Raw genomic sequence first — 12,758 nt, forward strand, 5'->3', positions numbered from 1 at the left:
GTTTTTCCTTTCTTGATATGTGCAACTTCAGTGTGGGTATAATATTTGTGTAATTAAAACACCATTCATAATTCTAATTCATGTTTACTGAATATTCAGTCTAATCAACTTGTACAACAATCGGCACAATGTGTCTTCCTGGTATGGCGAAAACAATAAACAACCGATGCGCATCATGTTTTAACTGCAGTCTTTTGACAAAAAGGGGTCTTCAAAATTCACGCACAATTGTATGTGTGTGTGTGCGTGCGTGCATGCATGCATGCATCGTGACCGCACGGGAGAGAAGCTCGGTACGAGCACCTGAATGCATCACTAGCACCGCTCAGCGTTGTGTGCGGTCCGCTCGCTGTGTTTGCTGCTGCGCTCCCCCTTCCGTCCTCCATTAGAGCTCTGTTCCATCCCCACTGCACGGCGCAGGCCCGAAGCAGCGCAGCCGCTCTGAGGTTAGTGCCCTACCGCGCAATCTCCATCTATTTCAGCCCCGGCGCAGCCGCATCATCGAACCCGGCAGCGTTGTGGGGGGGTTGAAAGATGACGATTGTTGTGATGTTGACGGCGAACGCGATTTTTGATACATTTGTGGCTCTTTCCCCCCCTCTCGCTGTCGCGCGGAATCGTGTTCTAGGCGCGTATCGCAAACAAGCTCGCGAAGAGTAGAATAGCTGCGGATGAAGTGCAGGCCGCCCGGGCCTGTCGCGGCCGCTCTGTTTTTGTTTCGTATTGCGCGGGTTTCGCGCTAGCTGCCGTGTTGCCGCCCGGGGTGGTGGGGGTGGTGTGGGGGTCCGGCCGTGGGCCCCCTCGCCGCGCACCGAATTCGCGATTGCGCGACGTCCGAACACCGGGAAGCCGTGGCCGCTCGCGACCGTAGCCAGTGTCCATTCAGACGACCGAGGCTCCGCCGCCGGACGGTTAGCTAGCTAGCGCATTAGCCGAACGCTGGCCGGTGCTAGCTTAGCTCTGTTTGCTAGTCAGCCCAACCAGCGCGTCTGCTAACATTACGGCGCTGCACGAGCAACAGTGTTGCGTGTATAATAAATATACATGGGTATATAAATATGCACGTGCTGGGCGACGGGGAACTGGCGTGTTTTGAACGCCGTGGATTTGATTAAACGACAATGTTATTGTCGAGTCCCGCGTCGTCCCATTGACCACAGTCAGCACATTCGGTGCAGTTGTTACAGGGGATATTGCATGTAAACAAGTCCGGTTGCTGTTGGCGACACTATTTGACCCCTCATACTTAATAGTTTTGCATTGGTGGATAACATCAACATTGTCCATCGCGTACTGGAGAGGATCTGTTTGAAATGAATGATCCACATGTGCGCTGCCCACCATGGATCAGTTGAACAAGTTACCCCAACACATCTGGCCCCATAATGTACGTCTACATTGACCACGTGTTACTAGAACCCTGTGTGGACAAAAGCATATCTCATTTCTTATAATTATACACTAAATAGTATGTTTTCAATGCATCACGCCATGCAAATAGCATTCAACACATAAACATAAAAGCTGATTGTATTAGTTCAACTGGCAGCCTCGGTCAGACAATAACACCACACTTAACTCACCAAGGAATGGAAGAGACAAACTTACTGCATTTAGACTGGCCTATTACTAACGCAACGAAATTCCCATTTCAATGTGACAAACTTATTTATATATGTCTAATATGTGTTGAATGGTGTTTTTTAAACCAATTTCATGTATCTTATTATTTAAGACATGAAACATTAACACATGTATTTAATATTTATGAATGCCACTGCTAAGCAATTTGTTTACAAATTCTGTTAAGTTAAATGGCCTTAACTCCATGAGTTGTGTGCACGACGTGGTGACAGAAATACAATTCCAGATTCATTTAAATTTCTTTCTAATTATGTGTTGAATCATATAATCATAACCACATTTTCCAATACAGATAGTGGTAGGTTTTAAAGACTTTTAAAATCATTTCTAATGCACCTATCAGCTCCCCCGGTGCGGCCAAGCACTGTGATACCCAGATAATCGGTGCGTACTACCCGGTCCCCGCACCGTTTTTAAAAATCGGGACCATGAGCTCAGTCTGGTACATTACAGACACTATCCCAAAAGCGGCACGCGATACCGAAGACGTGTCACCCATGACGCAAAGTGTATGCGATGATAAAGACATCTGCAAGAATGACTCCCCGTGCGAGTTCTGTGTCATCAACCACAGGATTAACTCTATTCTAGACAGCGGTTACTTTTTCTTTTCTTTTTATCTCACCTTGCATCTCTTTGTATCCCTTTGCCTTCCTCAGTCTTTCTACCGTGGATCCAGCTGTGCAAACCAGGTGGCTAATCATGGATGAACACGTCATTCACCAGACAGAACACATGACCACCATAGAGGCCAGCGCCGTCAGCCAGCAAGTTCATCAGGTGCACTTATAAGCAGAATCATTAAACCGGAGCAATTTAGGAATGATGAAGAGACAGACACGCTCCATAACTCCATATTAACAAGATAGCTGAAGATCTCCAGCTACTAAGATTGGTACACTGGAGCAGAGCGATTTAAAAACTATTCTACTTGGATCATTACTGTGTATATAGGTACACGTGGCCACCTATACCGAAGCTTCCATGATGAGTGCCGAGGAAGACTCAACGTCTTCGCCAGATGACGACCCTTATGACGACACGGACATCCTCAACTCTGCCGGCACGGATGAGATCACCGCTCACCTGGCGGCCGCAGGTACGCCCGGACTCGGCACAGTAGTGTGAAGCCAAGCATTTTGGGGATCCGGTCCTGGTGCGGAGTAGGAATTATTCATTTTAAAAATAAACCCACCAGTGTGGCAGACAATTGTATCTTCCATCTCTAGATTCTGCTAATCCACTAAAACATCCACAGCCATCTGAGTTCAGTGTAATGCTTTTGACTGAACAGCAGGTCGTGCCAGTGGACTATTTAGTAGAGACAGCTCCACTCCGATGTCTTCCGTCCCATCATGCTTCTGACTTTTGTCTTTATTTATTTTCGCCTTCACTTTTTCTTTGAAAGAGAAGAAATAAAATGATCAAAACCCACAAAGAAGATTTGTGCAAATCATAAATATTATTGAAAGCTCTCAAAAACAGGATTCAAAGACAATTTAGAGAATATCCTTCATTTTCATTACGAGGCTCTGTATTTACTAACAATCAAACACGCTCTTCCTCTCTCAGGGCCAGTCGGCATGGCAGCTGCTGCTGCCGTGGCAACAGGTAAGAAAAGGAAGAGGCCTCATATCTTTGAATCCAACCCCTCCATCCGCAAGAGGCAGCAGACTCGTCTGCTGAGGTGAGCTTAAGACACCAGAAGGTCAACATTTTTACCGTGACAGTTAAAAAGGTCATTTAGAGCACCCGCAGACAGCGTTTGTGTCGAAATAAGGGATAAATGGCGGCGCGTGCTTACAGGAAACTGCGAGCCACCCTGGATGAGTACACCACCCGAGTGGGCCAACAGGCCATAGTGCTGTGCATCTCTCCCTCCAAACCCAACCCCGTGTTCAAGGTGTTCGGGGCTGCTCCTCTGGAGAATGTGGTGAGTGGAACAGTCAGCCTTTCCGAAAGCACTTCTTTCGGTTCCACTCGATAGGTGACTCCAATGTTAAATGATCCTCCCAAAGTGAGTCCCACAGCCCGCAGCACTGAACTAACGCCGTGCCTCTGCCGTCCTCCAGGTGAGGAAGTACAAGGGCATGATGTTGGAGGACCTGGAGAACGCTCTGGCGGAGCACGCCCCCGCCGGTGGAGACCTGGCCTCAGAGTTGCCGCCCCTCACCATTGACGGCATACCTGTCTCTGTGGACAAGATGACCCAGGTCAGGCTCGATCCTCCGTCTGCTTAATCCGGTCCATTAAACGGTCCGTAACGCACCGTCCCCAGCAGAGGGCGCCAGTTGGCCACAAATCAGCGGCACAGCTTGTGTTTTATATCTGCTGGGAGTTTCATGTAAATCAAGATTTAACCAGCTCATTGTCACGCAATGTCCATTGGATTCATGCGTATTTAACCAGTAATTGTTTCAAAAACGTTCTTCCTGGTTTAATCGGGCCTCCGACGTTGTTATCCAGTGTGCTCGGTTCATAGGGGGCGTCGGCATCTGTAAACAGGCCCGCTGTCCTCTCTTCGCAGGACTTGTTGTGGCATGGGTGATCAGTGACGTGCGCATATCACTGATCCTGGCGGATCTTACGCTGCAACATTAGCGCCGTTGGCAGCTCGAGTGCTCTCTTTCTCCCCCCCCCCCCCGAGGGAACCCGACTTGTTTACTCCTCCAACCCCAGGGCTGCTGACGCATTCTGAGGATCATCGTCAGAGCAGCCGGCGTTACGGCGGCCCTCGGGGAGACGGCCCTCGTCTCGGGGAGCGGTGGCCAATCCCGGGGCCCGGTGTGTCCTCGGAGGGCCGGGGGTTAGTTTGTGCCTGTTCTGCTGGGGGTTGTAGGATGAGATTATCCCGAGTAACATGTTGCCTCACTCAGGTGGAAAGGTGCGGAGCTGGGTGTTCTTTACAGGTGTGTGTGTGTGTGTGTGTGTGTGTGTGTGTGTGTGTGTGTGTGTGTGTGTATTGGATATATATATATATATTTGGAGCATATGTAGCAGGTGATCCTGGGTCTACTCTGAGCCCATGATTACCCACTGGCCTTGTTAGGACCAGGGACCGGGCAACATAGCCGCCTTCCTTGATGCTGATTGAACCAGTGCCGCAGGGATTAGAATGGGGGGCGGGGGGGGGGGTGCCGGCACAACACGCCACTTAACTCGCTAGCCACTGTAATTAGGCCATCTGGCCGAGCACACACGCATCCACACATGGACGAGCCACAGGTGGAAACGCGAGCATCTTCTTGCCACTAAACCCATCTTTCAGGGGGTTAATCCCAAGTGGTTCTGTCAGTATGCCAAGTGTTGGCTGAGGGGACGCCCCTCTGCCGCAGCCACCCCTGAAGCTGGCGCGATAAAGCGACTGTCCACGTTCTAGCAAGATCCGAGTCGACCAAGTAAACTTGGGTTGTGATTGTGAGTTTAAAAAATAAAGATTGGGGGGGGAGAACGCAGGGATTTATTTCCAAAAATAAATGTAGCCTGTGATGTCAAGGCAGGCAGACAGACACTGCAGTGCCTCATTGTGCAATATAATCCCCACGTCCCGGTGATGCTTGCATGTTACCGGGACACTGAGGACACCGGGCACTATGCCCCACCCGGGGCCCGCGGGAGAGAGCGCACGCTCGTTCTCCAAGGGTGAGCAAATCAAGCAAGCAAGTCAAGTGATATTTTTTCCGATGAGGCTGCAGGCTTTCGGCTGTTATGTTCCCACGGGGGCCATCTCCACCCGTCAGGCCGGAGCCACGGCCATCGATCGACCTGTTAATAAACATGATCCCTTTTCTCTCTTTTTTTTTTTTTTTTTTTTTTTAAAGCCGTTTCTATTTGCGGGCCTTCAACCACCTCAGCACCCGTCAGCGGGTTCCCAAATCGATCCGTGCCGCCCGCTCCAGGGCGCGTGAGCTTACGCGCGTCACGGAGACACACACCGGGCGCTCCTGGAGGTTTTTTTTTTTTCTTCCATCCGTATCATCTCTTTTCTCCATGCATCTCCCTCCTTTCGCCTCAGGCCCAGCTGCGAGCGTTCATCCCCGAGATGCTCAAGTACTCGACGGGCCGCGGGAAGCCCGGCTGGGGAAAGGAGAGCTGCAAGCCAGTGTGGTGGCCGGAGGACATCCCCTGGGCCAACGTCCGCAGTGACGTCCGCACAGAGGAGCAGAAGCAGAGGGTGAGAGGAAATACCGCGGCGCTTTTAAGAGGCAAAATCGTCTTTTTATTTTTTTGTACGTGTCGGCAGTCCTTAAAGGAATAATTTGCCATATTAAATAGAGTTTTTGTTTCCAAAGGTGTCTTGGACGCAGGCGCTGCGGACCATCGTTAAGAACTGCTACAAGCAGCACGGCCGCGAGGATCTGCTGTACGCTTTCGAAGATCAGATCACGACGACCACCACCCATCACCATCTGACCACGGCGCAGAGCATCGCTCACCTCGTGCCCCAACAAACCGTCGTACAGACCATCAACAACCCCGACGGAACGGTCTCGCTCATCCAGGTACGTTTTAGCTCGTTTTGCGATATGCCAATCCACTTTTTTTTTTTTTTTTAATCCCACTCCTTTTTCCTCTCAGGTCGGCACGGGACACACGGTCGCCACCCTGGCAGACGCCTCGGAGCTGCCCGGCGTCACGGTGGCTCAGGTCAACTACACCACTGTGACTGACGGAGAGGTACAACCTCGTGTGCACTACACATACCACGACACACGTTTGTTTACTGCACACAGGCTGCGGCGAGGAACTCCAGATCGACGGCGTCCTTGTTTCCGCCGACACAGTTGAAATGATGGATCCAATGACAGATAACCGTTGGACTAATAACGTGCGATCTCCTTTACCTAAATCCAGATCCTCATTTGCTCTCTCTGTGAAATTTTATATTTTCCCTCTGCAGGTGGAACAGAACTGGGCCACCCTCCAGGGGGGTGAGATGACGATCCAAACCACTCAGGCCTCAGAGGCCACGCAGGCAGTGGCATCCCTGGCAGATGCCGCCGTAGCTGCCAGTCACGAAATGCAGCCCGGAGCCACAGTCACGATGGCGCTTAACAGGTGAGATTTTGGGGGGGGTACAATAGTAATAGAATTAAAAAAGCAATGCATATCTACATATTTCATTAATGAGGATCATTGTGTGTATTCTCAGTCGCTATTTGGGGGTTATTTGACGATACCTTCGGCCTTACACACTGTTTTTTTGAGGCCTTTGGTACTGATGGCGAAGCCAGCGGACGTGACAATAAAAAGAATCAATGACTATCCAGACTCGACTACCTGATGGAAAGGGCACAACTGTCTGGGCAGGTTACACGGGTCCCCCTGGAGGCCGGGTTAACTGCATTTCATGCATCTAATTAATTAGCCTGTAGGTTTTATAGGGGCAGAAATCCAGATTCCATGGCGAAATTGCTTGGTATGATTTTGTTTACTTAAAAAAAAAAGCATGTGTTAAATGCTTAATTGCTTAGTAGTGTAACTAAAATCATACATGTAGCTGTTCCTGGGATTGAAAGACTAAAGAGTTGAGGGTACAGTGTGCTGACCTTTAGGGACAGGTTGCCAACAATATCAGCGACCACTCTATTAATAAGAGATGGGTGGGGTTTGTTGTCGGCGTGTTTGCTTTTCTGGAGGGAAATCAGCAACACGCAGTCCTATTCAGATGGGATTTACCGTCGCATCTTAAGTCGTGTCCCATGGAGGGCCACGTTTCTGCAGGATCGGATTACAGATGAAGGAGTGCGGCGGGTCGGGAGCGTGCTGATGAATACGATGAGCTGGTCGTCTTTCGCTCCAACTCAAACCTGTAGAGCCGAGGTTGGCTGTAGCCGCTCCACGGGTCTACATATATAATGTCACTGATTGTTTTAAATTCTCACTAAAAAGGTTTTTAACTTGCCAGATTAATCACTCTGACTTGTTGAGAACGCTAACGTGACACTACTGCTGTTTTTTCACATCAGCGGTGTCAAGGTAATCATTTCCGATGTGTATGGGTATGTCCCATTGGGGCTTGTTACCTGCACCCATCTGAGTCTCCCCCCCTCCCCTGTGTACATGTGCCAAGCTACTCCGGCTCTGGAACATTTTGTCTCTGCTTCTCAGCTCCAGAGGGAGAAAACAGGTTCCTTCTCCCTCCATCTTTGCTAATGTGTGGAATACAAAAAAAACATCTTTTGGTCAACTGCGAAAGCAGAGACTGTAAACGACAAGTGGACAGAGTCACCTTTTTAAGGTTTAGGGATTGTCATTTTGAAGCCTTGAGTTTAGCATGTTGGCCAGCCTCCATCTTTTTTTTTTAGTGGACTAAGCATGCGCTGTCAAAGTGTTAAAGCTATAAAGACAGACATCCAGCTGCCAACGCTGTGGTTACAACCTGTTGATCATAAACCACGCCCCCCCCCCCCCTCCCCCCTGCTGTATACTCTATGGATGGGACCAGCATTTAATAAAGGAACTTCAGGCTTTATTGACGATGGCTTGAAAGTTTTCAATGAGGCCAGACTTTGATTGTGGTTATAAATCAAGTCAGAGAAACACTGCAAGTTTAAGTTACTTCCACAATACCATCACTTTACAGAACCTGTGCAAACACAATTAGTAAAGCCCTCCCATTGGCGACCGTTTAAAACTACTAAAGATATATACCAAAACAACAGCAAGGATGATGCCAATCTGTAGTCGAGCCTCGAAACAATTATGTTTTTTTAACCAATATTGACAGATTACTGCTATTGTCTCAACAAAAGAATTCCAGGTGCGTCAGTGTCATCCACTTCCAACCGTATGAGTGCATCATCACCGATTACTGTCTCCGCCTGTACTCCCCTAGCTCCCCCCCCCCCCCCCCCCCTTCCCTCTTATCCTGAAGTTCCATCCGAGATGTGATTATCAGCAAAGCTGTGAACAGTTCCATTAGTTCATAACGAAGCTGCTGCGTTAATAGGCTCCGGGTAATTCCACTGGGTGGATCCGGTCAATAAAACTGCTTTGTTAGGCCCGTAGCACCTGGCCTTTTGGGAGATGTGACAGATTCTCCATAAGTCCAGACTAGAAAAGCCTCTTAAAGCTCACACACTCCTACCTCTTCACCCCACATCTCTGTAATAACCCTTGCCTTTTGTGAGCTGACTGACTGACTGTCTGTGTGTGTGTGTGTGTGTGTGTGTGTGTGTGTGTGTGTGTGTGTGTGTGTGTGTGTGTGTGTGTGTGTGTGTGTGTGTGTTTCTGCTTTGTACCAAGGATTTTACCCAAACGCTTAATAGAGTACGTCCATCACATGTGTGTTAAAAGGAAGGGTTTATTTATGTGTACCTAATGGATGTGTGTGTGTGTGTGTGTCCTTGTGCGTTGCAGTGAGGCAGCAGCCCATGCTGTAGCAACGTTGGCAGAGGCCACCCTGCAAGGCGGGGGGCAGATTGTCCTGGCAGAGACGGCCGCTGCCGTCGGGGCGCTGGCAGGAGTTCAAGATGCCACAGGTACACGCGTTCACCAAAGGATGAGCAAAAACTAAACTACGACGAACACAGAGTCTCCTTCAGTACACGGTCTAATTTGTTATTGTCTCTCGATGATCTATTAAGTGACGCTGGTAAAGTATTGTGCGCCCATGACGCACACTGGTTCAGTCTGAAATCAGTCTCTTAATTCACAACTTCCTGTATAATACACAATAATTGACTTGATGAGCTATGAACATCTACATTTATTTCAACTCATCTAGGCCTCAGAGTGATTTTATCAATGGTTGACGTGGCATCTTACTAGTTCACAGCCACTGGCCCGGTCTAATTAGTCCCACTAAGTTTAAGCTTCCCTGCAGCAGCACTGCGGGCTCTGAGCTCCCACGTCCACTCTAATCTACTCGGGGCTGATGTGGCAGATGGCGTGTTTTTTTCCGCGTGTGTATCTCATAGCAGCGCTCCCTCTTTTTTGAACGATACCCTAGCTGTACGGCCCCCTCGCCGACCTCCCGACGCGCTTACTTTGTAATGACTGTCTGAGGTACTGCTTGTCAGTGATTAACACCAAGCTGCTATTAAACTGGAAATGGAAGTGGCCTATGCCACAAAAAACTACATTTTGATGCGTTAGAATTAATCTTTATATTTGTGTATGTTGTTAGATATATAGCCATCCTTTTATTTGTAATAATTGCCGATGTCAAAGCAGTTCAAATCGTCTCTTTTTAGCAGATCTGTGAATCAAAGTCATTTGTAATCAATGCAAATGAATCATCATAACCCAGTTTTAAATGCTTACAACCTGAGAGTCCTTTTCCTGCAAATATAACAGGAAGCCAGACAAAACGTTGAGTTGGACACGCGTTTAATCAACTGTCAATCCTTTTGTTATTTCTATCTTCTAGTCATCACCTTCCTACAGTGGGATAAACACACACACGCACACACAATATTCCACGGGCATGAACTGGATCCTCAGGGGCCCTCCTAAGGAGGACCAATCCTCTCCATTATCAGGCCATGGTCTAATCACGGGGGCCAGCTGTCAGCATGCAACCCCAGGTTCCCTCGTTTGGCTATACACATTCACACATACATGTTGCATGAATATAGGCCCAGTTCTAAATGAGACGAGTGTATCTGCATACCTATTTGTACCTATCATTTGCTTGTTTTTACTCTTGACACCAGTGATCTTTAGATGCTTTACCTAATGTCGCCCTTATAGCTTTGCGTGTGGCACCATGTTTTAGGAAACAAGGTTTTCAAATTGTGCCGAAATTGGCATTTCATACAATCTAAACAATAAAGTTTTTTTTTTTTTTTATGATATCCATTTAGTCAAAAGGACATTTAATTCCATCAGAGACGGTATTATAACCGAAACCCCTGGCAAATGATATACAAAGTATATTGCTTTGTTTGGCGTCGTGCTTCCTAAACCACGAGGAGTCATTTGGCTTCAATAGCTCAAAGGCAGTCCTTCTTCTGAGTATTGACCATAGCTAATCACTCAAGTGCTACACAGTGGAGAGCTCCATTTGAAGTGCACCGGCCCAGACAACACTGATTGGCCTGTGTGGCGTCACACACTAATACACACACACACACACACACATCATCGGACCCTTAATGTCCAAGTAATGAGGCCCTTCAGTCAGTGAACTTTGCTAAAACTGCACGTCACTGTGCCAGGCCCAGTGCCCTCTTCCCTAAGCCCTCCTCCATAATCACCGCCAGCACAATTACCTGCATCGGCTAAATGTTCTCCCTCTCCAGAAAATCACTGGCGAGTGGGCTGATCGAGGGCCCACAATTAACACATGGGACTGAAGCCATTTTATGAGACTTGAGAGATCAATAATTGTGCCCATGCATTATATACATGGACATACACTTTTGAATGGAGTGTTATAGCTCACATTTTTAGCCACCGCCATCCACTAAGTCTGACCTTCTTGCCCGCCTGTGGCACTGACAGCTTGCAGGGTGGGGCTGAGGCCCACGTGACTGCAGCAATAATCCCTACGGGGAAACACACGTATTGAGTAACCAGTAATGATTTATTGAACTTTCAACAGGTTACTTTGTTAGCTACAGCACTTAATTAACTGGGCTACCTTGCATTCAACACTTAACACGTACGGTGTCACGGCGCCTGGTGTCTAAACCCCCAAACGCACGTCTGCTTCTTCCCCCCCCCCCCCCCCCCCCCACCGCAGGTCTGGTCCAGATCCCCGTCAGCATGTACCAGACCGTAGTGACCAGCCTCGCCCACGGAAACCGGCCCGTCCAGGTTGCCATGGCACCCGTCGCCACACGCTTAGAGAACACTGTCACGCTCGACGGCCAGGCGGTGGAAGTCGTGACTCTTGAACAGTGACAATTAAGGCCCTGGAAGGAGTAGGAGGCACCGAACGGCCGCCATGGAGATTTGTCTTTCCTACTGTTTCCAGCACATCGCGCTGTGTACAATGTCAAATATATTTTAAATGTACACCCGCAGGGGAGGGTGGAATTGAGTTAACAATGTGTTTACTATGTAAAGATGTTGTTTTTTTGTTGGTACATTTTTCTCCCAATTAGCGTCTTTTTTCTTTTTTTTTCCTTCTATTTTTAGCTCTGTGATGTTGAGTATTTAGTATTTATTTGTATACAATGAACCTTTACTTAAAACAAAGATGAACCAAAATGCCCGGGAGGAAAGCCAGCACTTCTATGGATTTATCATCATCATCATCATCATTGTCCGTGTGCTTCACTGTTTTGTTTTTAGGATGCATCTACAATTCAGTGCCATAGTCAGACGTCCCTCCTTTTATGATTCCCATATTGTTGATCACTGCTCTAAAAAGGTCACTTGTATTCCACCTCAACCTAGAATGCCAGCATCCGAGCTCAAAGACATTTCACACGTTAGATTATGAAATACTATGTTGAAACACCATCTTTTATTGCATCGTGCGCATTTCCCTTGTGCGGTTTTAGTGTAGTCCGCGCACATGCCATGATTTGTGAAGACTCAGGATACACCACAAGCTGTTTGTTTTTTTTGTTGTTGTTTTTTACTGCTGGATTTCTGCGCTGCCATCCCGAAGCAGCTATTTTGTCTATTGGATCCATTTATTTACAGTGCATCGAAAGGGGCACCCTTTGGTATGTTTATTTTTTAAACACACAAACTGGATGTCACTGAGGACTTGTTGGTCTGCATCAACTTGTATATCAAAAGAACTTCTTTTTCTCAGACAGGGGGCTGCAGCATGTGTGATGCTAATACAAAACATCTGATTGCCAAGAATCACCTTGGTTTAATGCAGCCATAACAGTTGGTTAAACTCTCACCACTATTTAAAAAAAGAAGGTCCAATAAAACGACTGACTGTTCACCATTCATTCAGTATCTCTTGGTTATCAGTAGTGTTATGCACTCGTCAAGTCACTTTGCTTAAATAGATGGCTGCATCCAATGACACGCAACAATTTCGTACGGACAGTATGAGAATTAAATGAAAATGAAAGAAAGATCGTGAAGGAAAAAATAAGTGAATTAAGCCCAAAAGGATAAATTTCCATCATACGTTATGTGCCTCATAGAGCCAATAAACGGCTCCCAGAAGTTCCTCATGGTCCAAAGACGTCCAG

The 12,758-nt window shown here is 47.7% G+C and overlaps 1 protein-coding gene across 3 annotated transcripts; it reads left to right on the top strand.

Moving 5' to 3' along the window:
• Positions 1-287: 287 nt before the first annotated feature.
• On the top strand, positions 288-12,509 carry nrf1 (nuclear respiratory factor 1). 3 transcript variants are annotated; one of them, XR_005119744.2, is made up of 13 exons: positions 288-446; positions 2,304-2,424; positions 2,599-2,743; positions 3,217-3,331; positions 3,451-3,577; positions 3,717-3,857; positions 5,660-5,818; positions 5,937-6,146; positions 6,223-6,321; positions 6,545-6,702; positions 9,007-9,128; positions 10,019-10,175; positions 11,336-11,462. XR_005119744.2 is itself a non-coding variant. In XM_037461930.2 (12 exons), exons 2-12 carry the CDS (start codon positions 2,347-2,349, stop codon positions 11,494-11,496), a joined length of 1,515 nt encoding a protein of 504 aa, XP_037317827.1. In that variant the 5' UTR covers positions 288-446; positions 2,304-2,346; the 3' UTR covers positions 11,497-12,509. The 3 variants fall into 3 exon arrangements, 2 of the variants coding, with proteins under 2 accessions (XP_037317827.1, XP_037317826.1); XM_037461930.2 differs by lacking the exon at positions 10,019-10,175 and having other exon boundaries at positions 11,336-12,509; XM_037461929.2 differs by lacking the exons at positions 288-446; positions 10,019-10,175 and adding an exon at positions 1,084-1,387 and having other exon boundaries at positions 11,336-12,509.
• The last annotated feature ends 249 nt before the right edge of the window (positions 12,510-12,758 follow it).

The sequence above is a fragment of the Pungitius pungitius genome, chromosome 2 (genome assembly GCF_949316345.1).
Source record: "Pungitius pungitius chromosome 2, fPunPun2.1, whole genome shotgun sequence".
In the NCBI taxonomy this organism is placed as follows: domain Eukaryota; kingdom Metazoa; phylum Chordata; class Actinopteri; order Perciformes; family Gasterosteidae; genus Pungitius; species Pungitius pungitius.

Bases quoted from the DNA above. Each gene is read 5' to 3' on its own strand.
- nrf1 (XM_037461930.2), top strand. From the start codon at position 2,347: ATGGATGAACACGTCATTCACCAGACAGAACACATGACCACCATAGAG. The intron at 2,425-2,598 runs GTGCACTTATAA...CTGTGTATATAG, and splicing joins TCAGCCAGCAAGTTCATCAG to GTACACGTGGCCACCTATAC. The intron at 6,703-9,006 runs GTGAGATTTTGG...TGTGCGTTGCAG, and splicing joins GTCACGATGGCGCTTAACAG to TGAGGCAGCAGCCCATGCTG.